Here is a 27991-nt window from a genome sequence, read left to right on the forward strand (position 1 = left end):
AGGAGTACATTACAATAAACTAATATATTTTTATACATATATTATTTGTATATATGTACAAACATTCTCTTTTTTGGCGATACATTTTTCATTAAATATTCAAAATATGCATTTAAAAATTACAAGGCTATATGCATTCACAACTAAAGAAACGTATAAAAAACTGAAATGCAATCATGATGATTCATTATCTGATTATACCTAGCTCCTTTTTAATATCTTAAATATACAATCTATATAGCGCACAAATTTTGGCGATGAAAGCATTTTAAGCCAATTGCACTTTTCGTTGACAGTTAAATTTATTTTTAAGAATTTATCATGTGTAATATAAATGTTAATATTTCGCGAAAAGTTTTCAAAAAAGAAAACTTTAATAATAAAATTGACAGCTTTTTATAATTAATAAATATTTTTATATATTTATTTATATTAAAGACTAAAGATATATTTTTTAAATCTTTATATTTGTCATATTATTTTTCGGATCGGATATATTTCACAAACATGTTAATTAAATGCTATATATAAATATTATTTTTATGCATTTTCTTTACGTAGCTATATCCAATATAAATACTCTGGTATATATGTATATATATAACTTTGAAATAGGAACAACCACTTCATTAGTTCTTGTTTTCCAACAAAATAGGCTCACATTGAATTCCTGAGTTTTTTGTAAGACAAATAAATTGTCTTTTTTTTTTAAATTTGAAAATATGTGCGTGAGACATATATTATTTGAAAATTTGTTCTATTGTAACATCATTTGTAATTACTAAATTATATCATCATTTGTAATTAGAAGACTCTTAATTATATTACAATAGAATAATTTTTTCTCTCTCTCTCTCTCTCTTCCTGCATATGTGTTAATGTATTATATGTTTTCTTATGTATGTATAACGTGATATTTTTGCCGAATGTCAGACTTTCGCGAAACTTTGGTCGAATAATTAATTTTTCAGCGAAGTATCTAGTAATTGAGCTTTCTTCAAATTTTTTTTCCGAGAGACTTAATGATTTTTCTTAACAAAAAGAATATTTATGAAAAAAATATGCTAGCATACGCGAATAACAAATTTATTGTATAAATAATGCAAATTCACATGTCTTTTAAGCTTGAAAAGTTCCTTTGATAATCTTAAACAGAGTGCCTATTTGTTTGTATTTTTTAATAATGTAATTTTTGACAGTGGCTCTCATGATAAATGTTGTCTTGCTTATTTTATAAAAAAATTCATTTTGGAGAAAGATCTATTTTGAAAAAATACATATTTTTAAATTTTTCGTATAAGTAGCATTTATACGACATTTACGAAACATTAATTATTATAAAATCTTCGTTTTTTTACAATCTAATCGCGATGAGTTGGTTCCGCCTGTCTTCTTTCTTCTTCTCGTATTTCCTCTTCTTCCTCTTGATCTTCATTATCGGTTGGCTCCCCTTCTTCGGGTGGTCTCGTCCATCTAATATAACAAATTTTTTTACAATTGTGTTGTAGTTCTTAGCTATACTAAAAATCAAAATATATTTAAATCAATCGTTAATCTGTCATTAACAACTGTCTAATCATTGCTTTATACAGCTACTAAAAAAATTTTTTTAATTAGAACTTTTATATGCATCTCTTAGCTTGACTTTTATAAATAATCAGATAATTGCAATAAAATTATAATAATATATAAAATTTTATATATATATATATATATATATATATATATATATATATATATATATATTACAATAATATCTAAAATTTATAAACGTAAGATTATGAGCTTACCTAATGAGTGTTTCTGGCGATCTATATAGGAAGATTAATTTGGCGAACAGGTCTTCTTCGAGGCATAAATCACCGCTTTCACGAACTAAATAAATATCTAAACAGAGGCGAAGAATTCTGTCGACAAAAGGCAAATCATCGAACATGATCTTAGGTGCCATATCGCTGACGATTTTCCGCATCATCTGACTTATGACTATCACTGCCGTAGTATATAAACCAAGAATCCTGTATGTTGTACATATTATATTGTAATTATATAAAATATTATTAGATAATGACAATCACAAATAATAATGGGCTCATAAAATATTTTCTCATTATTTTTCGTAAGATTATACAATAAAAAGACACACATAGGTATATGTATATAAAGCTATTTTTGTCTTTACTATTATAAACTTACCCGAATCCGCTGATGAAGCTCAATTCTTTAGGAAAAGCCTTGTCATTGAACAGAAACATCATAATGTACTTATCGCAATCGTTTAATGGCACCTGGTTCAAAACATCTTTGTATAGCTCGTCGGTGCATGTCTCATGAATCATCCACCATTGTTGATGAGCGCAACAATCTTTTTCTGTTGATAAATGAATACTAATGTTTCTGTAGAGATATTTTTCATCTTTATCTTCATCATCTGTTTGCGCTGAAAACATATAAGTAATAATCTTATTTTTCTTAATATTGCTCTTTAATTTTAATTATGTTCGTTCAATTAAGCTCCCAATTATGCTTACGTGAACGACGCGATCGCATTAATTGTGGAACAACGCTGGTGCTTCTAGCAGTGACTTTGAGAAATTTTGGAAAAGCGCTTTGGAATATTATCGTTGCATTTTCTGCGCTAGGATTCTCATTTAGCATGTCCACTAATGTTTTTCTTACAGGATTGAACTCTCCGTTTACGAAAGGCAGCAGTTCTATATCACGATTCGTTGTGGTAATTCCAGTAGCATCCTTGACGTCTGTTTTTCTTGAAACTGTCCATTCTACATGTACAACCATTGTCGTAGTATTAGAAGCTAGTTCCATTTTCAATCTGAAAAAAATAATAATGATAAATGTATTTTTTAAATGTTTTTATATAACGCATGAGATTTTATCTTCCAACATTATTTAACAATATTTTTTTTCCAGGAAGGCAATAAAACATGTCTGTTATATATATAATTTTCCATTGCTCAATTAGGTTCTATTAATTGTAAATATTTCTAGATTTTAAATTAACTATTTTAAAGTTATGATCTTCTTCTTTTTTTTAAATAGAACGAACCTATCTTTATCGGGTGGGGAGATACTCCAAAATTTTCTTGAGAAAGTATTGAATCTCACTGCAGCCACATCAGAATACATGTAATTTTCGAAGAATGTAACCGCCGATCTGTCTATCGAATTTATCTCTGTGAGAGTTTTATATTGGTCTTCCGTGTATTCGATGATAGAGCTGCCTTGCGCGGACATGGAATAGATGGGCTCGTATGGGCCGATCCGTATTTTCATAGATACATCGTAAGGTAAATTCGATATGCCGACTGTACTACCAAGTGCAAATAAAAGCAGCGGGAACCAAATTAATCCGATTATGAAAAAGAGAGCACTTCCGCCTACCAAGTACTTGCTCATTTGCTTTTTCTTTTCTCCACGTGGTTGAGGAAAATCTGATTCGACTCCTCGCATGCACTAAAATTTTATAGAAAGTATATTACAATTTATACAAATTTGCAAAATATTGACATAATTTAGTCTTTTTTATACGCTGAAAAAATTAAGTACTTTCTTTTACAGAAACGTTATATAAAAATTTTACGTAAATATTCGAATTAAGATTATTGAAAAAAGTTGTACTTTTTTATACAAATAATATTGTTTATTATAGTGCATTTATATAGAACTTTTACTTTGATTTGATAAATGCTAGCGAAAATATCTTCCATTTTAAACCAATCCATTACGGTCATAGATGTATCAGTCCAGATCCAATCCATAACTGCGCGAAGTTCAAAGAGAAACGGAACCAACATAAATCTGCAAGATAATTTTTAGGTCAATATTAAAAAAAAATTTCACATTTATCTATAATAAATATGAATATCTGTAATGAATATTTTACCAACCCTTTGAATAAGACATAATTTACAATACTGTATTTTTTGCATAGAAAGTTACCCAGTATTCGAGTTGGGTAACCTTGTCGTAATTGATAAGCTGCTAGTAAAAGATAGAAGCATTTCACCATGTACCAGATTTGCGGCGCAAGATTATCATTGAATTGTCTGTAATTATTAATATGTTATAGATAATATAAATGTTCAGAGAAGATAATAAGATCATATTTTTTACCTGTCTGTTACGCTCGGTAAAATGAAGAACATCCAGAGATGAACACCGAATACTAAGCAATATTGGAATATTAATTTTCCCGCAATATATTTTCTGAGAAAAAGGGCTCTATCGATAACGATTAGGGCAAATTGTAATAGCAGCATCAGCAGGAAAGGCATAGGAACTCGATTTTCCTGAAGATAAGCCGTTACTCCGCCATCGCCCTGTTGAGTCTAAAATTGGAAAATACGTAATATCACGCATACATAATATCACACGTACAATACGCACATCAATATTATTATTTATATAAATATAAATAACTTAATAAATCTTGCAATCAATATTCTTACTCCGAATGCGGAGAAGCCGAAGATGAGCAAGAGGAAATTGAAGAAATCGCAAAGAAACATATAAGCGTAAACATTTGTTTTCTCTTTGCCTACTGGACTGATAATCGTTTCAAAGAAATTCTTTATTGGTTCGGCATATTTGTTGACTCTGCAAAATTTAAAAATATAATTTGACTTAATCAGACAAAAAACACAAAGATAAAGATTAAGTTTTTTAAAATATTATTTCTCTTCGATCTTTATTACGTACAAACTGTCAGAAATGTATATAAAAATATTTTTCTTACAAATTTATATTGATACTTTGATAAAATATATTAATTATTGCTTACGTCATATCCATTGTCTTAGACAAAGATTTATTATGAGGATGCATTTCTCCTTGCACCACGAGCTTCTCGTTATCGTCTGTTGTGGATGGAATATCGCGTGCGTCATCCGTTACGTGAGTGTTCAAAGATCGTTCTTGAGGTGTCTCTACATGAAAACTATAAAATATTAAATAGATTAAAGAGATGAGCATGACATATTTATAACGGAAAAATGACATGTTTTTAAAATAAAACATTCTTCAATAATAATCGCGACATACTCGGTTTCTTTCTTCTCGGTGTCAGTTTCTTCTCTATCGGAAAGTGGTAGTTTCGACGGCACAGTTAATTGAGAAGGAATAATTTTCCGCTGTTTAAGAGATGAAGCCGTCCATTGGCCCAAGGATTTTAACATTAATCTATAGATCAATTACATGACATTATATTTTATGAAATATTTTTGCATGTGTTAACAAGTATATCTTTTTGTATACCTATGAAAGAACAAGATAAGGAGCAGTAATAAATCCCAAAGGGCATAATTAGGTTTCTTTAAAACGCCCATAATTCTTGACACGTATAATGGATTTCGTGTAACTCGCGGTGGAGGAATCAATTCCAATTGAAAAATACATTTTATTATGACAATGGCCTGAAAATTTATGTATTTTTGGTTTTATTATATACTCAGAAATAAAAACTACAAAATGTATTTCTTACCTCGACATATGCAATCAATGTTACCCAGAAGGTCTTCGAGGGTCGCGGGATCGTTAAAGAACCCCATAAAAATACCATAAGCGGCAATGGTGTTGACAGTACAGATGCGTTCTTAATTTGATGAAGAAATACCATGAAGTAACAGAGTAAACTGGAATGAGCGAGGATTCCAAACCAAATAGATGCTGCCAGCTGTATGATGGGTGGTTGATCCACTTCTGAAAGTTCTTTAATCTCTTCGTCTTTCTGGGCTGCTAAAGCTTGCGAGAAAAGTGTGCTGCATACATAAAAATTTTCAGTCAGTTATATTTTGTAATACTAAATTTAATTTATCCAACACAAATCCATAGAAGAAAGATGATATGTTACTTATGTGAAATATGGATCTCACATAACACATAAACAAATTGTTTAATTTAAAACATAGTATCCTTTAATGTGTAACAAAAAGATAGAAGTAGGAATATAAAATTTTAATTTAAAATTCAAATTGTTATATATAAAAAAATTTACTTAAAAAAAATTATTTTAGAAAAGTATCTTTTTTGTATTGCAATATATAAAATTTTCATATTTCGAAGTTAAACAGTTATACGTTAAAATAAAAATGCATCTTTCTTCTGTAAGAAATCAATATCAAAAGCACATTTAAAGCTCAGTTCAAAAATTACTCCTGTGGAAATAGAGCTAAAAACATTCGAAAATATTAAGACGTTTACCGCAGTGAATATCGTTTGTTTCTGTCAATGTGCATGATAATTAAATACGAAGATCACTCATTGTAAGTCAGTTTTCTTGATCATTACGTGACTCTCATCGGGTCAGAAAGTAATTCCATTTTTTTAAAGAATTTGTTATAAAATATAGCACGTAAAATAGGTGTGGCAGGCAAATGGATACAAGAAGATCTCGATTGACGTGCCGCATGCGAGGGCAAGCGTGCAAATAGTGCGTTTGAAATAATAAGGAGGCCAAGCACATCGAGGTGCTTGGATCTCACGACACACTTTCGATACCTGGAGGAGGACATGTCCAATCCTCGCTCCAAACTCGGCGCCAGAATTCGGATATGCGGCACTGCCAGTGAGCTCTCCTTCCTGACACAGACAACACCACGCTCTTTCTACGTTTACTTCGTACGAATATATTTCAAACGCAAAATGTTTTAATCAAGATTCAAAAATATTATCAATTTTATCCATTATAGAGAATGATAGAGAAAAGGAAGATGATGACAAAGAAATTTCAACAAAAAGAAAATCTCTTTTTAAAATATTTATAATAAAATATATCTAAATATAATATATAAAATATATTTTTATTCTTTGTGTGTATTAATTAATGTTTATATATATATATATATATATATATATATATATATATATTTTAGGTTTTATTTAACGTCGATTTTTTAAAATAAAATACCGTTCTTTAAAAGTAAAACATAATAATTCACAAAGTAGTTTAAAATATACAATATGAAATATATATATATATATTTATATATATATGATAAAAAAATTGAAAGAAAATTTAGAAAACAAAGATATGATTATAATCATGCGAAGAATATACGATTAACTTATTTTTGCAATTAAGCATGCACAGATGAGGTCGAATTAATTGTATTTGCTAAAATTAATTACTATACGAATAATTACTATAAAGATAAACTGTCAATGGGGTTAGTATTAGTTTAGCCTTAAAAAAGAATCATCTTAATATTATAAACTAAAATTTCACTTATTGTTAAAAGCATTTTACAGCAACATAAATGCCCTTACCTTTCATCCTGTGGACGCGGTTGACTTGGACCTTCGCCAAGATCAAACTGTTCTTCCGTATTGCCGTTTGTAGCCGATCTGTTACAGCGAGCACATTTACTACTAGCATCTACGTATTTTTTTTTTCTTTTTTAATTCTGAGATCGCTAAAATTACGCTCTTTGTATACTTACATATTTTTTAAATACCGGGTTTTAGACTTTTTACTAATTTATGCTCTAATAGAACGTGAGGGAGGAAGCGCAAGTTAACTATAAATGCTTTTTGACGCCAATTAATATTTTGAAGTATGCTTTGCAATACTACAGAGCTACAAATTAATTCCTTTCCGCAGTTTTTTTACTGTTTACTAAAACAATTTATTGTTACGATTTTAAAAGTAAATAAAAATATTTTTAATTATTTAGTTTAAATTATGAATATATATATATATATATGCGGTAAGCTATTAAAAAGATATAAAAGAAATATAAGAAAGAGTTAAAGTGTTATATATTGCGTAATATATTTACAGAAAATTAGCGTCTTGTAAAAGTAGACTTGTATCTGTTTAAACGAACATATATGCAAATAGCAGCTACACAAATTATATATAATTTATGCAACTACATATTTACAAGCTGGCGCTTGAAAAGCCGAAGGAGTACAGCGTGAAAGTAATTAATATTCTATTGTATATCTATGAAACTAGAATTTCTCATAACCATAAGCAATAAGTAATATAAATTTTCCTAGGTAACAAAAGAGAATAACTTTCTTGTGGACGCTAAAATTTTTTATAGAGTTAATAATAATAAATATATATGTGTATATATATATATATATATATATATATATATATATATATATATATATATACAGTTTCTCAATTATATAATAAACAACTACAATGCAAAATTTAGTTTTATAATTATAAGATTTGTAATACATGAGAGAAAGAGAAAGCAAACTTACCGTTCCTGTATTAGAGGTATCGGCTGCCATATTTGATTTATTCCTAATCGCGTTCCCATTCTAAAATCTGGTTTTGCCTAAATACATAATAATTGCTAATAATATTAAAAATATTCACTACTACTATTTTATTTGTGGAAATTAAGATTTCTTTCTTCTAATATGATTTACCTTTAGAGTTTTTTTCTCTCTCGCTAAAACTTTGCGAATATATCTATAATCGTGAGAGAATTGATTTAGATATTTCGTCATCGATATTAAAGTGCTGTTGATCATCACCAAGAGAAACTTGAGATATGTGGAGAATGAGGCTTTTTTCTCCTCTTCTTTTTCTTTGTCGTCTTCTTTCTTGTCTTCTAATTTGTCCTCCTCTTCGTCAAAAGATTCTGGTGTTTTAGCCAAGTCTGTAGCTTCTTTATCTTCCATGTCTACTGAAGTGAGACTCGTTTGATCGGGACCCTAATTAATTTTACAATAAATTTTATATATCAAAGAATATTACATACACGCATACATATACAGTGTTTAAATTGAAATCGTGAGCTTGAAAATAATTAAATCTGTCGAAAAAAATGCAAAGTTTCGTACAAAATGTATTGAACGATGATCGAATAATTATTACTTTCCTATAAAAATTAAGAATAGAATTAAAAAAACTTTTTTTAGGCACGTTTATCAATAATTTTATTTGTTGATATTCGAGCTGTACTATTTCTCATCTTATAATTTTCAAAATTATTCCTATTATCGACAGTTTTTAATTATAATCAAAATGCCTATTTTTTAAATTGATTATATTTTTGTTAATACTTTTTTATAGATGTACTCATACAGATGTAAACATAACAAGCGTACAATCACTATATAATTACAAGAGAGAATTACAATAAATTTCCAAATTTGAAATAAGCTGATTTTTATACAAATTTGTGTATACGATAAAATACCTCGCCAAAATTCTGCGTGATTACGACATAAATTAATTAAAATTAAGTACGATGTTAGACGATATGAAGACAACAAAGACCACAGTAATAATATAATAAGTAAGATTTTGCTTTCTATAATTTGCTACTACGAAGCCGAGAGCTCAGAAGAGAAGAAAGAAGTGTCATCGACAAATAAAAGCGTTGTATAAATGCTATTAAGATTATATATATGCACGTATATATTTAGTCATCATAATTATATAAAAGAATACTATTGATTATTTTATATTATATTGTGCGTTAAATCATGTTTAGCAAAAAAAATAAAACATATAAATAAAAATATTACAATACATATATTATAATATACAATAAATTAAACTGTATAAAGAATATCTTATTAATTATACTGGAAAAAAATTATATAGAAGAAAAAAAATATATAATAATGTTAATGTGGCAAGTTAATAATTTTTCGCGAAAAATAAAACTAAGATATCAGTAAAATAAAAATATAAAGGGCGGAGTAGAATAAATTGCTTTATCGACGAATGAAGAAGCAGTAATACAGAAGAATGATACTAACAAGAAGAATATACTAGCACAAAAATGTGCGAGACAGGACTTTGCAGGACAGGAAAGCAATAGCCAAAAATCGGTTCTTATTGATAAAATAATCTGCAGTTGATTTTTCTGAAACAGGGAGTTAAGCATTTATATATATAATAAATTAATCTAATAATATACTTTATAATAAAATATGTTTTTCTATATAAAATATAAGATTCAATTTTTCCCTCGAGAAAAAGTCAACCGCACATTGATATTCAATAGTGAGATCTGTCTGCTTGATGTAGTCGTTTGGAGACAGTGTTACAAACAAGGGTAAAAGTTGACGATTATAGCCAAATAAGTGCCTGCAGCGGTCATGCAGCCTTTTAAAGGGAAAGGGAATGTCTCACATCGGTAGCCATGGCAGTATCAGTCTCGGAGCGAGCGCTCAGATAGGACATGGATGATTTCTTCCGAGTCAAGGGTACGCTTCTACGTCGGAGTCTCAGCGCGTCCTTTTCGGTCCCTCCATACATGGCGACGTGCGTCGCAATTTCAATGTCTGTCTTAATCAGCGTGTTCATCAACTGCAAGGAGACTTACGCGTCAGTTCTCACGATTCAATATTTACATTCGATTTACATTCGATTTGCTTCGTTTTGGTCCGGACGTATTGCGTGGGGTCTTTCATCTTCGACGAGGAGACAGAAAGAGAGAAAGGGAGAGAGAGGGTTGACGGTGCGATCGATAGACTTAGAGCAAAAAAAGAGATGAGATAGTAAAAATGGCATACATGAGAAAATATTTGCGATCTTTATACGAAAAGACCTATCATTCGGCTATAAAGTGGTCTGTCTAATCTCAAAATGTTTTTTCAAAATATTTTTTGAAAATTTTAAGATATTATATGTTTTTATAAATATAATATACAGATTTCACAGAAATATACAAATGTAAATAATTAGAATTTATTTGTATAATATTTGGAATTTTTTCAGGTCTCGATGAACCGTAGTATCTTATTAGAAGATTAGTGAAATGTAACACAAAAAACTTAATTGTTTATTGAATTTCACAGCATAATCACACTCAAATTCATACCGAAATCTTTGAAAAATCACAAAATAATGAATAATCCGGTACTTATATGTTCTTCATCTACATACCTCCGAAACAGTCATTCTTCTTTTGTGTCGCTCCTGTTCACGGACCAGTTTTTTCTCCTTCTTCTCGACTTCGCTATCAGGAACCAAATCGGTAACATCATCGTCATCCAGATCGTCAAACATGTAATAGTCGCCCGATCTGATAGCTAATTGTAAAAGAGATTATCGGTTTTTAATAAGTTATTTCTAACACGTAAGCAAAAGCCATGCATGTATAGTGATAATATAGTTAGGAGAAAGTGCGAGAATATTTAAGGCGTTTATACTGTAATTTTAATATCCTCATTTTACGTTTCCATTAAAAATACACAAATATGCACGTCAATAGATAATGAAATAATTATGAAATTTATTGATACAACAGCCATTTCTCAAACTATACATAAGCTTTTCTATTTTTAGACTGTACATCTTATATACAAGTTAGACTGTAGAATAGATCTAGGATCATTGGGATGGGAATATCGATTAAGGAAAAGCACAGATAACTATAATATAAATTTACCCTCTCTGTTAGTCTTCGGCGTACGAATTTTGTATAATGGCCGTGTTCCTGGATAGAGTTCATCTAATAAAAAGACACAAAAAAAAATAAAATAAAAATAGAAAAAACTAAAAAAATTTAGCAATATTGCTACAGAGCACATAATATATTACAGTATGTCACACATATGTATATTAAGTAATTCACAATTAAATTCTTCGAGTCTGTCGTTGATGAGATTGCTGAAAAATTGCTGAAAAATTATAATTATTAATCGATACAAGGAAAACTTTATTATTTTATAGAAATAATTTTGAATATATATATATATATTTAATTTATAAATTTTTTAGCATATATATATGCTAAGAAATTTATAAAGATTAATTACAAGATTTATCATTATCTGTTATCGTTAAATGATAACAGATATATATATATATATATATATATATATGGTAAATAATAATGATAAAAAAAAAATAAAAAATAATAGAGAATGATAAAAAATTGAATATACATAGATAGAGACCTATAAACATTTAAATATTTATATACATTAATATTAATTCTTTTTAGTTATACGTCTTATCATACAGTATTTTACTACTAAAAAAAAAAAAGAGACACTCCTACTACTCATAACAAGACGAGACGAACATCAGACAATGTAAAGTATTTCGTGAAAGATTTAGATATGCAGGCGTGAGGAAGCGTATGTATAAAACATCGTGGCACACTGGCGACGAGGAGATTGTTGCAGATGAGCGATTACACGTGTGATGCGAATGCGGGGAGCGAGAAATCGTCGAGATGATCGATTGGCGCGGGGTGTGCAGCCCGTTCATCCACGGCGGACCGCTCGGGAAGCTGGATTGACGCCGGTGTCGCATAGATGATGTTAACGATCGATCGGTCGGATTCCTATCGTAAGGCGGGGGCGAGAATACCGGAAATGTCTCATCCGGCGACGGTCCCCGAGGATTCAGCTCGCTGCTAGGCGGCGAACCGAACGAAATACGATTCGGCTCGAGATAGCCCTCGAGGCTGGCCGTCATAACGGCGGAATTTGGCGTGGGAGCCTGTAATAGGGATGCCGCTCGTGGCGTCAGCGGAGGTGGCTCGTCGTCGTCCTCGTCCAGAGGCGTCTGATATCCCTGCGGGGGCGTATGATCCGATACGCAGGAACTCACGCTGGAGGTTCTCGCCAGCGGCGCCTGTCCCTCTTTTTTACGCATTAAAGATACAGATATATTGGATATTATATCTCTGCCGTATGTAATGAACGTGTTGCAACGGAGTGATAGTGACGTTGTGGAAAATTATGAATTTGACATTACGGAATTATTTGTTAGTGTAGAACTGAAAATGATCGATATTTATGTAGAGAGTAACAAGTGAGAGTAACAATTTTTGAAAAATCGTTTAACTTATCTGTTCGGTCGATGTAGTTCATGATCTACGTAAAATCTTACAATCGCTTATTGAAGAACAACAATCATATTTTTTTCAGAATAACTTCTTGATATAATATATTTTTCTATATGAATATTATTTAAAATTATTGTTATGAAGAAAGGATTGCCTTACCGACTTTGTGAGCTTGAATTTCTTTGTAAGATCTCTGTATTCTTTGCTGATTAGCCTTGATCTTATCCATTTTGTATTTCAATTTTTCTAAAACTGTTTTCTCCACATTCTCTTGGATGTCTATACGCTTCTGATGGAGCTCTTCGAGAAGTTCGGCGCCACGAGATGCTAGGATGCTCATGGCTTTTGTCTCATCTACTATATGAAAGAAGTAGTAGCTTTTGAAGAGTCGTTTCTGTATTAAAAGGAAACAAAGGCATAGTCCATCCCAAACCATTCCGATGTCTTCTCTAGCGACGTTACATTCGTTGACGGGATCCAGCAATTCACTGGAGCTCTTGAATTTTTTCAGACATGCGATACCAAGTAACTGTACTAGCCAGCAGGCTGAATTTTCGAACTAGTATTATAAAAGAAATTAATAATTTTTATATACTCTTTAGATGATTTTCTGTGTTTTTATTTATTTTTAATTTTTATAAATTAAATTTTCTATTATGTTATTATTTTTATTTATTTTAATTATTATTTTAATTAAAATTTTTTATTTGATGTAGAGAAACATGTTCTTTTTACAAAAAATGGAATCAAAATTTACACAGCGAAAATGAAGAAAAACTTACATCTTTGATGAGGACACAGCCCACACCCTGAAGTAAAGCCTTCAAAAAGATAACAATAATGTTGTATCCGATTAGTAGGTTCCACCATTTTAAAATAGTTCTCATCGGTCTCAAATAAAAGTCGCTTCCTTGCCAAAGGAATACGAATGCTCCTATGAGATAACCGAGCGAAAAGAGATTTGTTCTTTTCGTTCCAGCCAAGAACATAATCGATAATGTCACCCACATGAGACTCATCATGCAACCGCGTTTAATTATGTCCAGCCAAGATTGAATGTGCGATACGTAATCTTTGACAGGATTCACAAAATTTGGTTTCTCCATATCTTGGAAGACGGAATAATTATGGCCAGCTACAAAATCTCTGCCAGATTGCAAGCTTTGTTGTTCGATATGAAAGACTAGACTTTGTCGCACGATCATCATCAATAAGATAAAATCGCCTAAATAAAGAGAGATACGTAACAATGTTGCAAAGCTTTTTCGTCAATTTTAAGAATAAAATTAACAAAACTCACAAATCAGTTTTTTCGAATTTGGTGGAAAATCTGGATCAGGAAGATACATCCATTCCTGCAGTCGTCTCATCATCTCAGACTCGGTCCATGGATATTCTAACAATAAGACAAATCGGAAAAAAAATAATTTATTTGCTTCATCTAATTTGAAGATTTATATTTGTCATCATATTACCTATACAGAGCCACGAAGGTGGAGCCACAACGATGGCATATTGAATAGGTAGAAGAATAATAGCAAAACTTCTGAAACAAGGCCAGATTCGCGCTACGGTTTTTCTCTTTAACGGGAAAAATAATAATAGCCACACGCTATATAAAACAGAGTAAAAATCTAGTCTTGTGCCGATGAGCGTAACAATCCCGATGAGGCACATCTCAAGGCCGAATTTATAGAAACCGTAGTTGAAGAGGAACTTTAAGCATTCTGGTAGCCCCTTATCAGCATCCGCTCTAGTGATATTCGGAAACATTATTTGAGGAGTCTCCAATGGTTCTCCTTTATTATGGCGATAAAACCATTGACGAATCCTAATAATTTTTCTGAAAGTCGTCACAGTAACGATGCCAATATAGCCTTTCAATAAATCCGGAAGTTTACCCGGCCCCGCTTTTTTCATCCCAAACCATTCGGCTATGTTGTAGACAGTATTGTTGCTTGCATATTGTTGATTATCCTCCTCTCCGTATCTCTGAAATTATTTGGAATAATACGTGGAATTAAATTATAAGAAAAATTTCTCTTTTGTTGTACTAAAGTATATAACAGTTTTAATTTTTACAGTGCAATTGACGTTCCAGTTATCATGATTGATATATTGGATTTGATACAACATTTTGGTGACCATTAAAAGCGATATTATCGCAGCCATAATATTAATTGCATTTATTTGGATGTTTCTTTTGAAATTGATCATCACAACTACGGCGACGATAAAGAAGAAATTTATTGCGCATACCTAAAACATTTTTATTTATGCGATCAATTTATTATTTTATCTAATAATCGTAATAAATTATAATGATTTTACTTACATCATTGATACATAAAAGTATGAATGAAATAAAAATAATTTTCTGCATGTGAATTTCGAGAAAGAGCCAAGTATAATTGTAAAAATTTACTAGATGTTTCGTTATTCTTTGAAATAGCGCAATTCTTTCTAATTTTGACATATCTGTAAGAAATTTCAAAAACATTTTATAAAATTTCGTGACGTTAGAATGATAATAATAATCGGTAAAAAAAATAAATGACGAGAGCATATGTACGTTTTAACTGCTTCAATGTGTATATTGTATAATTTTCGTTTTCAGTGAGCGTAACATCAGCCGGTGAAGATACTGGAATATTTAAACTAGGCGAGTATCCCAGACTGGCGCGTCTAAATGAACTTTCAGGCCTAAAATTGATGAAGATATACACTTTTAGATATTGTTATTATATAATGATATATGATATATTATTTCTATACAAACTCTAATCTGTCGATATTGGTAACATTAAGAAAGTCCTTGTGGAAATAATGAATCTGAAGCACTGTGATAATGACGAAAAACGTTGGGGTCAGCAACCTCACGAATAGGTCTTTGATCTGGTACTTTTCCAATCCAATATCCATTTGTCTGATAAAATGATAACAGAATAAATGCGTTCATTGGGAGATGTAAATGACTAATGAATAACAATTAAGAATTACTCACAAATCTGAATCTATACCGAGGTCATTCCAGTAACTCGGAAAATTCCGAAACTGATACGTATAAACGAGAATCAGCATAGCAATTGAATATCCAATGACAGTCACCCAGAATCCGTACATCATTCTTCTCCACGCTATCCACGATATCTAAAAATTTATTTATAAAAAATACATCTTTATTAATAAATTTTAAATATATATTTATATGCGCGTGTCTAAGAATCAAATACGACACCTGGAATGTGATGACAAAGAAGAGAAACAGCGACATGTAAACTATTCTAAAGACTGTCATACGTTCGCCCGTAATGCCACAGATGAACAGCATGATTGCTACCACGGCAATCCAGAATTTTGTCAATAGATTATGCAATAGCTTCCCAACGTTTTTCATAAATTTGCTCTTGATTTCTGGCTCACCGTGACTCATGGCAGTTGTGGCTGTCGAGACAGACACGTGTAACGGCGCTATCATGTCTCTCAAAGTGGAAAATCGCTGTTGTCGTTTTCGTTCTGCCATATATTGTCTCATAGTGATCCAGAACATGGATATAAATAGACACTTTAAATAAATAAATAAAATTTTGTTTAAGTATTATGTTTGTACATATATAATATAATATGATTTATAAAATACGATATAGAAATTTAAGAGAGAGGGAGATATAATATTAATAATTTAATGATTTATATAATAATTTTTAAATAATAAAAATATTATTATTTAGAGAAATAAATTTTATTTATAAAAGATATCTTGTACTTTAATAATTATAATTTACACCTTAACTATTAGATGCCAACGGCTGAGCTCATCAGCTTTGCTGAAGCCAATTTCAGAAATGTCGATGTCGCTCACGTTTCGCGGCAATTCATTGTCATTCAAATCCATACTATAAACATATTGTCCGAGAACCAGAAGAGTTGCATAGAACACGATGAAGGGAGAGCACTTCATCATGGAAGCACGTTTATCGGGAACCATCCATAGAATCAATGCCCATAAAAGCAGAACGAATGTCGTCCAGCTATGATACATTATACTCCATGTCTGAAAGATGACGAAACGATTATTCGATTTATTTGTTCGTAGTCTTTATTTTCTGATTTCTCATGCTTACCATCATTATTATGTTTGTAGCCAGATATGATGAGTTTACTATTAATTGGAAGATGGAGTATACTGCCATAATTATTTGTTCGATGATACCTGGTGTATCATCAGGCACCTCTAATTTACAAGATAATTAATTAATAATTTTTAATTGTTTACGCATAAATTTATCATACGTTATAGTATTTGTATCATTACCTTCACTGAGACTTTGCATTTGTATACTGTCGTCCTGATGACCGTCCTGAACGATGATACTTCCGGTCGTGGAATCTTGAAGAAGCCCCGTTCTTCCGGATCCAAACCGCATCAACTGTGTAGCACAAGAAACATTCTACTTCTTTGTTGAATATTTTTCAATATAATAATTGAAATATTATTTTATTCTTTTTCTATAAAATGTACTTTACATTATATATGTACCGCTATTACTAAACTAACATTTTTTTAACGATCTATCATGTTAATAATGGCATGCTCATACAAAATATATGTGACAATAGGCATTTACCTTCACCAGTTTATTAATGTGATTTTTATCACATGCACAAGGAGAGTGAATTGTTAGCGAATAATTAATTAATCATGCATATTTAATTGATATACGTACAGGCGTTCGCTCGTCGATTGTTGGTAATGACGAATCTACGACCGGCTTCTAAAACAATCGCAAACTAAACATAGCAGCATCCAAACGGAAAAAGATTTTGCTCAGCATTAAACAACAACCGCACATCTGGAAGGCGATAGCAAATAAAAATACGAAAAATATTTTAAAGTAGACGAAACAATTTTTTTACAAAAAATCAATTCTCAAAGAAAATTTAAGCAGAGATTTATTGATAAATGAAGCTGCGTGAGACTAAAGTCAAAACCTTTTGAAATCAAAATTGTGAATGAAGCATTGTTCAATGCATATTTAATACAATTTAAAAAAATGCTAAAAAAGATTTATTATATATATATATAAAGAGTAAAAATAAAATGAAAAAGAGTAAGAGAAATATTATAACATGTAATCACGATAAGCAAATGTAAGATATTATTTACAAAAATTAAAGATAAAAATAAAATAAAAGATAAAATTAAAGATATTATTTAAAAGATTAAATAATCGTAAATCTGAAAATGTTATCGAAAATGAAGACAATAGAAAAAATTTTGGTATACTAAATATGCGTGACAGATATATTTAAAAGCTTGACGATATCAAAAGTTTCGAGAAGTTAGTGACGTTCTTATAGAAATGGACAACTGAACAATTGGAAAATGGGTTTGAAATAGAAAACTTTATGCAATCTTGACATTCAATGCCGTATCAGTGATATAAAATCTGAAATAAAATATAGCTGACAAAAAGGAAGAGTTTTTACATAATCACAAATATGTGGAAGCATCAATTGTGTACATATATCAAATTGGCTCATGTGGGACGAATCCTTACACGAGCCTTACGTCGCGCTGATTGCCATCTTTCAGAAGGTGTTCTACGTCTGATGGACACGTGTCTGGACAATGAAGTGTCCAGATTCTCCAGTTTGCCACTTAACCGCTTCGATTCCTTTGCCTGTAATGCCTCGTTAGTACAAGCAAGATATTTTCAAAGTTTTCCACAAATCATAATCGACAGAATCGCCAAAATTACATGAAATTTAGAAATTTTCAAAAATGTTTTCTTAAACACTGAATTATATCTTCTCTATAATTAAATCATACTTTCATCTTCTTTTTTATTTATGGGAACATAATATTATATTATTATAATCACTGTAGTTAAAATTAACCATAATAATTATAATAATAAATTTGATGTTATATTTATTGTATCTAATCATAAATTTTAAAATATTATTACAAAGACATTATCTTCGTAATTTTGCAAAAAAAAAAGAAAAAAAAAGAAATATATAAATGAATTTATATTTGGCAAGTTTGTAATTAGTAAACTCTCAGTTACATTTGAGTTAGTTTAAAGGTTTTTTGTTAGATGATCAGCTGTTATTTGCGATGCTAATATTAATTATTCCTTATCCACAAATAGGTTAATTATGTTACACGCAATAGGCAGACAGCGTATGGCTTGGAATAGAATCTTCAAGTTTAAAGTATACCCAAAAGAAACAATAGAGAGAGAAAATGCCGCTTGATACAGTGTTCCCAATAAAAAATTTAGTATATTGTATATAAAGATATTTAATCGTATTGCTATTTTAATTAAGTTCCATTAATCACAACACCAAATTTCTATCTAGACTAATACTATAGCTTTATCTATGAAAGTTATAAAAGTATATCTAAATTCAAATGTTTTTTTTTATATAAAAACAAAAAAATAATTCTAATATACTTTGCGTTAAAAGTACAACTATCTCGCTTTAAAAATTCTAAATAACAAAAAATACATTAAGGATATTGCAATCTCTAATATTTGTTAGTAACATGATCTTTATATATTGTAATATTATTTACTAATAATATTACTTACTATATTGTAATATAAATTTATGCATAAATTCAATATTTTTAAATAATATCTTTTTTTCTTTGATTATGATAGATATAATAGAATACTAGAATATATAGAAGAAATTATTTTTTATAATATTGTAATTGTGATTAAATTGGAAAATATCTAAACTCACCGGTTTTTTACTAAGAAATTGCGATTGCAATGCGAGGACATAATACAGCCAGAAGAGTCTCAAAGCATATCCATAAATCAACCAATCGGCATCATTTGTATACTCCACATTCCTCGGATCGCTGCAGTTGGTGCGATAAACTGCAGCCAGAGCCAGATAACGCGACCAAGCGCTGGATACGGGAATAATTTCTTGAGGCCATTCATTTTGATATGCGAGCAACGCGACAATGTGTGCGATCACGATAACCATGATAATCCTGCAAATCACGGCGAATTTCTTTTGCAATTCTTTGTTGCAGGCCCAGCATGTTGCGGCGCCGAGAAACACCAGGAAGTAGAAAGCCGCTTCTATCGATGGTTTCAAGGCCGCGACACAGCACAATGAAGCCAGGACGACGTAGGTACCGATACCTCCCAGGAAGTTGATTATCTGAATCATTAACGTGCGTAGGCGTGAGTTATCTTCGGCCAGGTATCGATTTTAATTTTGCGGAATACAATGTTGAGAGGGCAGTTTGGAGTGAAGGACTGATTTGGAGCTATTTTGATTGAAAAATTCGGATAACGCAAATATATATATGACATTTTAAATATATTAATTAGTAATTAGGAAATTATACTAAACATACAATCTTTCTTTTAGGCACGGAGACACGATTACCTTTGTGGTGCTATCTTTCGTTTTCTTCTGCTTATTTTCCCGACGAGAAGGCTCTTCTTCCTCGTCGCTAATACGTTTTTGTGTAAGAAAACGACATATAAAATATACAGTGAGTACGGTGGGTAAGACTAGAAATTCCGGCGTCAGCCAATAAAATATTTCCCATACAGATGCGCTATCTAATCTGACAAAGCCTATGTGTCTGAAAAGCTTCTCTAGAAACTCGCCTGAAAGTGTAAAATTTATTTGTAATTTAAAATTAAAAATTAAAAATATTATGTATTTTTCAAATTTTAATATTTAAGTCAAAGATTATATATGTATATATTTATTTATTTAGAAAACATCAATAGATTTATTGTTTAAACTTTTTTGTATAAAGATATGAAGATAACATAATATATTTTTTATCAAAGTGTTACTTACAGTTTTGCAGGAAGTATCCGTAGGGCGGTAACGATAGGAGAACTATGTGAAAGGTGATCTGAGCTATGGCTATAATGAAGGCTAAGCAGATGCAAGTCTTTAGATATATTCCCGTGTGACCTGTCATAGTTCTGGGCGTCGGTATTGGGACCATCGGAGAATATAACATCAATCCCAGATAGATAATCGACAGCCCCACTGGTCGCCATATCGTACCTGTAAATTAAAATTCATTTATATAAAATTTGCATTTCCATTTTTAGAATTGCGATATAATTAATAGAATTTTTGATTTTTTTGCCACACATACAATTTAAAAAATGGTCTTTTTTAAAGAGTTCTAAAGTTCTTGAACAAGATCTAAAAGAGATATTAAATTTAAAAAATAGGAATATGAAGATGTAAAATCCCAATTTTACGTTTTTATTACATAAAAGAAAGAGAAAATAAAAATTGGTAATAAATTTTTTTATTTTAGTCAAGATAATAGGAACATTCACATGCCTTTTGTCCGAGAGGGAGGGAGAGAGAAAGAGAGAGAGAAAACTTATGCCAACTTATTTCAATTATAAAATGATTTAGTTTGCTTTTGTCTTCAAAACTTCATAGAAGAGATCTTCCCTCGATGATGAAATATATGACAGCACATAAAAAGCATATGCAGCTGTTGATATGATTGTTCCTACATTTGTGAAAAGGTCATTTACGATGAGATTGGAGTTACTCGACACACAGTCAATAACGATGCTCTCTAGGAAGTGACATTTCAATCCCTCCGATTGTCGTAATAAAATCTTTTATTTTTATTATTTTATTGTATATTTAAATGTAGTGTTTTAAATGCTTGTTGATTTAAGAAATTATATGCAATATTTAATATGCTTTATATTATAGATATATGTATTTAAATTGATAGGATAAAAAAATTAATTTTTTAGATAAACATATTTCTTTGATGTACATATTGTATTCGTAATAATCTATAATTAATTTAATAAACACCCGGTATATAAGCATGACAAACACATATGCGATAATTAATGTCAATCATTGCGGGGAGTTTGGTCTGCCGATGATAATTACTTTCGGTAACGTTATGTATTAAATGTTTCATGAGTGTAAGTTGTTTGTCCGTTAGTTCAGATGTATTATAACATGCTAGAATTTGTATTATTTGAACTTTTTTAAAAATGTTCGCACGAATATTGTGTCATTTTCAGTCGCCTCTAGCAACTTACTCATTCTATTCATAGCACATGATAAATTTGCCCGACACATCTAAATAACGACATTGTGTGGCTGCCAAGCAAAGTTTACCACAGATTTCTGCACAAAATTTCGCTAATTATTGCAACAATTGCTACCGTGTGATTTCTTTCTTTGCGTTAATATTGTTTATATATGTATATATTGTGGTGCAGATATTTTTCTTTTTTTATAATAAATATTTTTGTGTTTTTAATATTATATACAATATTTCTAAGAAATTAATATTATTCTCCTTTAATTTTAATATTAATATTATTATTTATTTTTGAAGCAGTTACATGTATAAAATCAATATCAAGAATAGAGTACTTAACTGATTGTCTTTTTTATTTATACACACAGTAATGATATTAACAAATTTAATTTAATTCCCTATTACCAAAAATATAAGATACTAATTTGAGCTTACAATGATCCGCACGTGCGGCGTCGATAATGATCGCAGCAAGGACGTTAAAATCATTATATTAGAGAGAGAGGGGCTCTCTATATCATATGTAATTCTTATATTCGGTGAACAAGGTCAAAGGTTTATAAGTTTAGCTTCTTTCACAGCACGAAACCGGTTCTGGAAATAAGGCTACACGCACGAAATTTTAATGGAATTTTATTGTTATGAGGATTCTAATCTGATATTACGTGAAACTTCTTTACATCATATTGTATATTATTTAATTAGTTTGTATAATGTTGATTTACTTTGCACACAAATACATAGATAAATATAATTGATTTTTTTATATTATTTTGAATTGTTAAACATTTTTAAATTTAATGCGGAGAATACAATTTAATTAGACTTAAAAGATAAATAAATTACGACATATTATCTTTGTAACTTAATATAACATATATTACACAATATTACATTTTTAATATAAATTATATTAAGTAATAATATAACTCACATTATTTAGATTTTGATATTATTATTTCTTATATATTCTTATATCGTAAGATAATCAAGAATTTTTCACATATGCAATATCACAATAAATAATAACGCGTCGTGTTTATATCAAACAATAAGTTTATTTTAATAAATCCAAATTAGAAAGAATTATATATATATATATATATATATATATATATATATATATTCTATTTTTGATGAGAGAACATCGACATATACTAAAGCTTCTTTCGTACACTTGTGATTCGATATGCGGTTAAATGTTTGTTTTGACAAAATTAGTAAATCTTGCTCTCGTGTGATATGAATACACGAGTTCAAGCGCTTGCTCCTAATTTTAGAATACTCTTCGAGCCGCTTAGACACATATTTATGGTGTCAATATGGAACAATGTGAAACAAAATATAAACTGAAATAATTAATAAATATAATTAAAATAATAAAATATTCCAAAATATAAACATTTATTAAAAATTGGTAAATATATCTTTACCGATAGATATTAAAATATAGGAAAAGTAAAAAATAGAATAAAATGCGTAGAAAATATATACGCAATCTCTCGCATCACAGGAAGTTATATATGTGTATATTGTGAAATGTATAATATTTTATCTGCTGTCGCGTAACTATTAATTAGCATAATACTGAATATGGTTATACAAAATGTAGGTAGATACCCAATTCAAGTTGAATTCCTTAATTCTATTTCTTATTTTGTTACGAAGATGTTAAACCGGCATTTTATGTTTTACTACAATAGTTGTTAATTATATGTACATGTATATTAATCAATAAATTAAGGTTATTAATCTATCAGAAATGACTGTTACAGATATGCTATCATTGATTGCATTTATTTATTATCATTATATTTCAAAAAAATGTTTCATATTAAGCAGTTTTTTAATAAATGTGCAGTACTATAATAATAAAAATTATTTATTGTTTTTATATTAGAAATATTTTTAATTGTTTAAAACATATCGAATAGTATTGAAATATAATAAAATATTATGTTATAGTTATGAGATATCTACACGAGGACGATGACGAGTAATAAAATCGATATGTATAAAAAAATTGATATGTATGTAAAATCTAATATTTGTGAGGAAACAACTGCATAAATTTAAACATTTTTATTTTTTAGATTATTTTTTTTTCTTTTTTCGCTATTAAATAACTACGATGATAGTTTATCGTAGTTATTTAATAGCAAAAAAGAAAAATTATAATTTTTTTTTTTATCGAGGATACTGAGAAACATATTTAATTACAAATATCAGTAATAATTGAGAGAGCAATAAATACGCAAAAAATATAACAGATATGCAAAATAGTGCAAACCTCACGTAAAAATACTTCGTGTTTATTTTTATCTATTTGTATTACTTCCAAGTTACGGATACGCGCAAGTCATTTTCCGTCTACAAGATACGAGAGTGAAAAATATACTAGAAGAAAAAGTTACGCGAATGGGACTCACATCCGGCCAAGATGACTGGTAGAACGACCCTGAGAAGGGCCACGTTCAGCCAGTATTTCGTCATGCCTCGAACTGTCCGGATGGCCTTTCACTCTGAAACAAAGAAGTAAGATACGCATGAGTGGACATGCGCGAGAATATTTTTAAAAGATATTCTTGAAAATCTCTGGAAATTTTACGACATAAATTTCGATATCGATAAAATTCTGCCGCAGTTGAATATCTTTAACCTGATTTTGCCGAGATACGCAATGCTGTGACGTTCCGCTCTTCGCTTTACGATCGCGCTGTCCATTTCAGATCTGAAATCTTATTCATAAACCGGTTTTCATCGTTACGTTTCACGTTCGTCAACATGTTCTCAGGTCGTCGCATTGTTAGCTACTCTCGCATAATTCTATTATATATGATACGAACTGAATTTTTGTGAATATTCAAAGTTATTCAAAATTATTTATGTGTAACATAAAATAATTTTACCAATTTTATGTGACAGTAATTATTAATTTTTGTTTATAAAAAATTGGTCTGATGAAATTATTATATATATATATGATCTGATGAATTATTAATACAATATATTAGTTTAAGATCACTTTAATATTGATAACAATTACACATGTGTTATTTGACAGCTGCGTGCATAATGATTTGTGATTAAGCTATTGGGACGAGTAGCGGCTGAAAGTTCCCGAAATGACTTGCCATTTAAGCAATTCTGAGAACGGGAACAAGTATGTTTTTGGTCGTGAGAGGATTCAGCAAAAAGAGGCGCGCCCACGTTAATTACAGGCCACTATTACATAGGGACGACATTGCTGAGAGGTGCGCCGGTTACGCTTTTATCGAATAAAGACGTGAGCGCAAATGAGGTACGCAATGGAAAGAGGGAAAAACATGACATTGCGTGACGATATTATTCCACTATGGGCGATATTAATTTGTTTTATAATTCTATGCGACTCGACATCTGCTTTCATGCTGCTATGTATGCGTAAAGAAGAAGAAAAAGTAATATGATATGAGAGAAAGGATAAATGCGTTAATTAAGAATAGCGTTAACTGCTTTTTTTTTAATTGCAATATTTAATTCGATTCCTTTGAATGATATTTGAAAAAAATAATAAGAAAAATTATAATTGATTTATTGTAAGATTTAGAGTGATTTTTTTGGTGAAGACAAAAAAGTATATATCGGGTAACCTATATATATATATATAAGCCCCGTTTAATGGCCTTACTTATTGAACTGCCTGTGTGGAAGACAGAATAGGTGCAGCATAACATCCTCCTTGTGATAAATAATATCTGAATTGACAAGGGTATATATATTTATTCTATAGCATGATTCATAGTTCATAACATTCATAAGAGTTACAATTATTTTCGGTAAAAGTTTATAAAAACTTATAGAGCACGGATCATTTCTCTTTTGATATAGAGGGTACATTTTGTTATTACCCCGTGTTTTTTATTTTTAATATTATTATATTATTTTCCTAGCGTTTATTTTTCTTCTTATTTATTTAATATATTGATTATGTTTGGATTGAATATTGTAGTAGCAATAAACAAAATGTGCACAGATTGCATGCCAAGTTAATCTATTTTGTATCTAGTTACATCAACGCGTCGCACATTACAACGAGGAGTTAATTAAGAGAATGCATCTTATTATACTTAAGAAATAAATTGCGCTGTGAAATATCATTCTGGATTTTATCATGTTTTTGATAAACCATCGTCATAAACCATTTTAACGTTTAGAAATGTTCTGCAAAATGTTGTATTTAAATTATTTAACAAATATAATTTTTTTTTTAAGTCTGCTCCTCCTGCATGACTATCTAGAGTGATTTGAAAAATATATCAAGTTAAAATATACTAAATATATATATATCACATTAAAAAATATATTCCGGGAAACTTTGGCAAAGATAGATATTTATTAATTGTTAATAAAACAATGATTGATATTTATTATCGTAATATAATTGCAGGTATTATTTTATAATTATAAATTAAATAAAAATAGCTGGTAAATTGCAAAATTTTCTGACTACTCTCATTTAATTTTTTAGCAACAAGATATTTTACGATAAAACTTATATCGTGTTTTATTTATTATTGATTAATTCGAGCAAAGCGCCAAATACTTGATTCATTTATATTATTGTTTGGAAAAATTATTCAGTAATAGTGGAATTGTGCGAATAAGTTGCTTCACTTTTCGTTATCTCACACGCAGTAGTAATTATATGTGTGCGTGGAAGGCCTTATGTATATTCAGTTGTGCGATAATCCTCGTAGATATCATCGAGTGCAAAAATGTTAGATATCATCAAGTGCAATTATGTATTCTATCTATAACATTTTATTAGGTTTAATAAATCACGAATAACATTTTTATAACACCTACACGGATATATATAATATAAAGATAATAAAACTTGACGATAGCAGATAACAAATGCGATCTTGAATTTTTCTTGAATCATGCTTATTTTCTTACTATCAGTAATTGTTAGTATTTTTAAATTTAATAGAGAATTGTTTTTATCTATTTTATGATCTATCCAGAAGTTTTTGTTTCATTCTTACAATCAGAAAAAAAACGAGTGTAAATATACAAAACATACGAGAACATCAAGATTAAAAGTACCGTGAGATTATGAGAAAAAAATTCCATAAAAATTTCGTTTACAAAGCTGTTTTTACTTTATTGATAGATTTAAATCAGCATTGCAAACTATAGTCCTTGGCACAACGGCATATATTCACGATGGCTCATACTTCCGTTTACAATTCTAGTCAACAATATCGGTAAAACGTGATATCACATTTTACATGTACATTGTTGTTTTATTAATTTTATTATTAATTTCTTTGAATAAATTACAGGATAAACCTCACAAAATCTACTGTATACTTCTATTATCGCATAAATGTATATTTAAATTCCATTTATTATTTTTGAAAATCAGTTTGTAATTATCAGAGAGAGAAATCTTGTTCATAAATATATAAGAAAGAAAATTCCAATTATTTTATTTAACGCGATAATGAATTTAACTTACAATCTGTTAAACCGTCTTCTTTGATATGCCATTAATTTATTGATTAAAAAAAAAATCTGTTTACGGCTCAAACATACTCGCGATATTTTCTAAGCGTTCTTCTTTTTTCGACAAAAATCTATTTTTGACATCAAAAGTCAATAAATACTGGAACAGAAACTAGATTCCAAACATATCGCAGATTTTCAACGTCAGCATTTCGCATCAATGTAAATCGTTGCAGTAAGGAACATGCGTACCTTATACGAGCACACTGACACACCGTTTCAGAGCATCCCCTTCCAAGGGTTTTCTCCCAGCTGTCTTTAGGTCGATCGAACTTTGAAGGGAGCAACATACGCTTCCTGGCACACTTTCCAACAATCGTGGAAGCAGTATACATTCAATCGCTACTTCGCTAATATACCTTGTGCACAATGAACTATTAAGTATCTGTTATGGCTTCATGAATGACAGTTCTCGTATAAACCCACGTGTCATCTATGACTACCCTACTACTCGGAGCATCGACCAACGGTCGATTCTCCGTTGCATCTGATCTTAGCCGTTCACTGATGTCTGGCAACGTCTGGTTTGCCAACGACTAACTGACCA

The 27991-nt window shown here is 30.0% G+C and overlaps 1 protein-coding gene across 11 annotated transcripts; it reads right to left on the minus strand.

Annotated features, from left to right (window-relative positions):
- Positions 1 to 43: 43 nt before the first annotated feature.
- Positions 44 to 27990, minus strand: Piezo (piezo). 11 transcript variants are annotated; one of them, XM_070295149.1, is made up of 40 exons: positions 27637 to 27990; positions 24321 to 24413; positions 20649 to 20864; positions 20223 to 20449; positions 19560 to 19991; positions 18362 to 18484; positions 17528 to 17575; positions 17116 to 17230; positions 16925 to 17034; positions 16588 to 16854; positions 16039 to 16365; positions 15805 to 15950; positions 15580 to 15726; positions 15373 to 15503; positions 15136 to 15278; positions 14883 to 15059; positions 14276 to 14792; positions 14101 to 14196; positions 13583 to 14025; positions 12960 to 13359; positions 11391 to 11453; positions 10886 to 11031; positions 10130 to 10306; positions 8410 to 8697; positions 8239 to 8315; positions 7285 to 7362; positions 6517 to 6597; positions 5501 to 5777; positions 5275 to 5432; positions 5062 to 5199; positions 4802 to 4957; positions 4470 to 4617; positions 4135 to 4349; positions 3909 to 4067; positions 3693 to 3819; positions 3068 to 3474; positions 2532 to 2833; positions 2197 to 2440; positions 1791 to 2018; positions 44 to 1473 (listed from the first exon to the last, which is right to left on the minus strand). In XM_070295149.1, exons 2-40 carry the CDS (start codon positions 24382 to 24384, stop codon positions 1362 to 1364), a joined length of 7710 nt encoding a protein of 2569 aa, XP_070151250.1. In that variant the 5' UTR covers positions 24385 to 24413; positions 27637 to 27990; the 3' UTR covers positions 44 to 1361. The 11 variants fall into 11 exon arrangements, with proteins under 11 accessions (XP_070151250.1, XP_070151249.1, XP_070151248.1 ...); XM_070295148.1 differs by having other exon boundaries at positions 17528 to 17572; positions 18362 to 18493; XM_070295147.1 differs by having other exon boundaries at positions 18362 to 18493.
- Between the last annotated feature and the right edge of the window lies 1 nt (position 27991).

Source organism: Polyergus mexicanus, unplaced genomic scaffold (assembly GCF_030449975.1).
Source record: "Polyergus mexicanus isolate NDT 795.1 unplaced genomic scaffold, iyPolMexi1.0 SCAF_4, whole genome shotgun sequence".
In the NCBI taxonomy this organism is placed as follows: domain Eukaryota; kingdom Metazoa; phylum Arthropoda; class Insecta; order Hymenoptera; family Formicidae; genus Polyergus; species Polyergus mexicanus.

Bases quoted from the DNA above. Each gene is read 5' to 3' on its own strand.
- Piezo (XM_070295147.1), bottom strand. From the start codon at position 24,384: ATGACGAAATACTGGCTGAACGTGGCCCTTCTCAGGGTCGTTCTACCA. The intron at 5,433-5,500 runs GTAAGAAATACA...ATAAATTTTCAG, and splicing joins CATTGATTGCATATGTCGAG to GCCATTGTCATAATAAAATG. The intron at 4,068-4,134 runs GTAAAAAATATG...TAATAATTACAG, and splicing joins TTACCGAGCGTAACAGACAG to ACAATTCAATGATAATCTTG.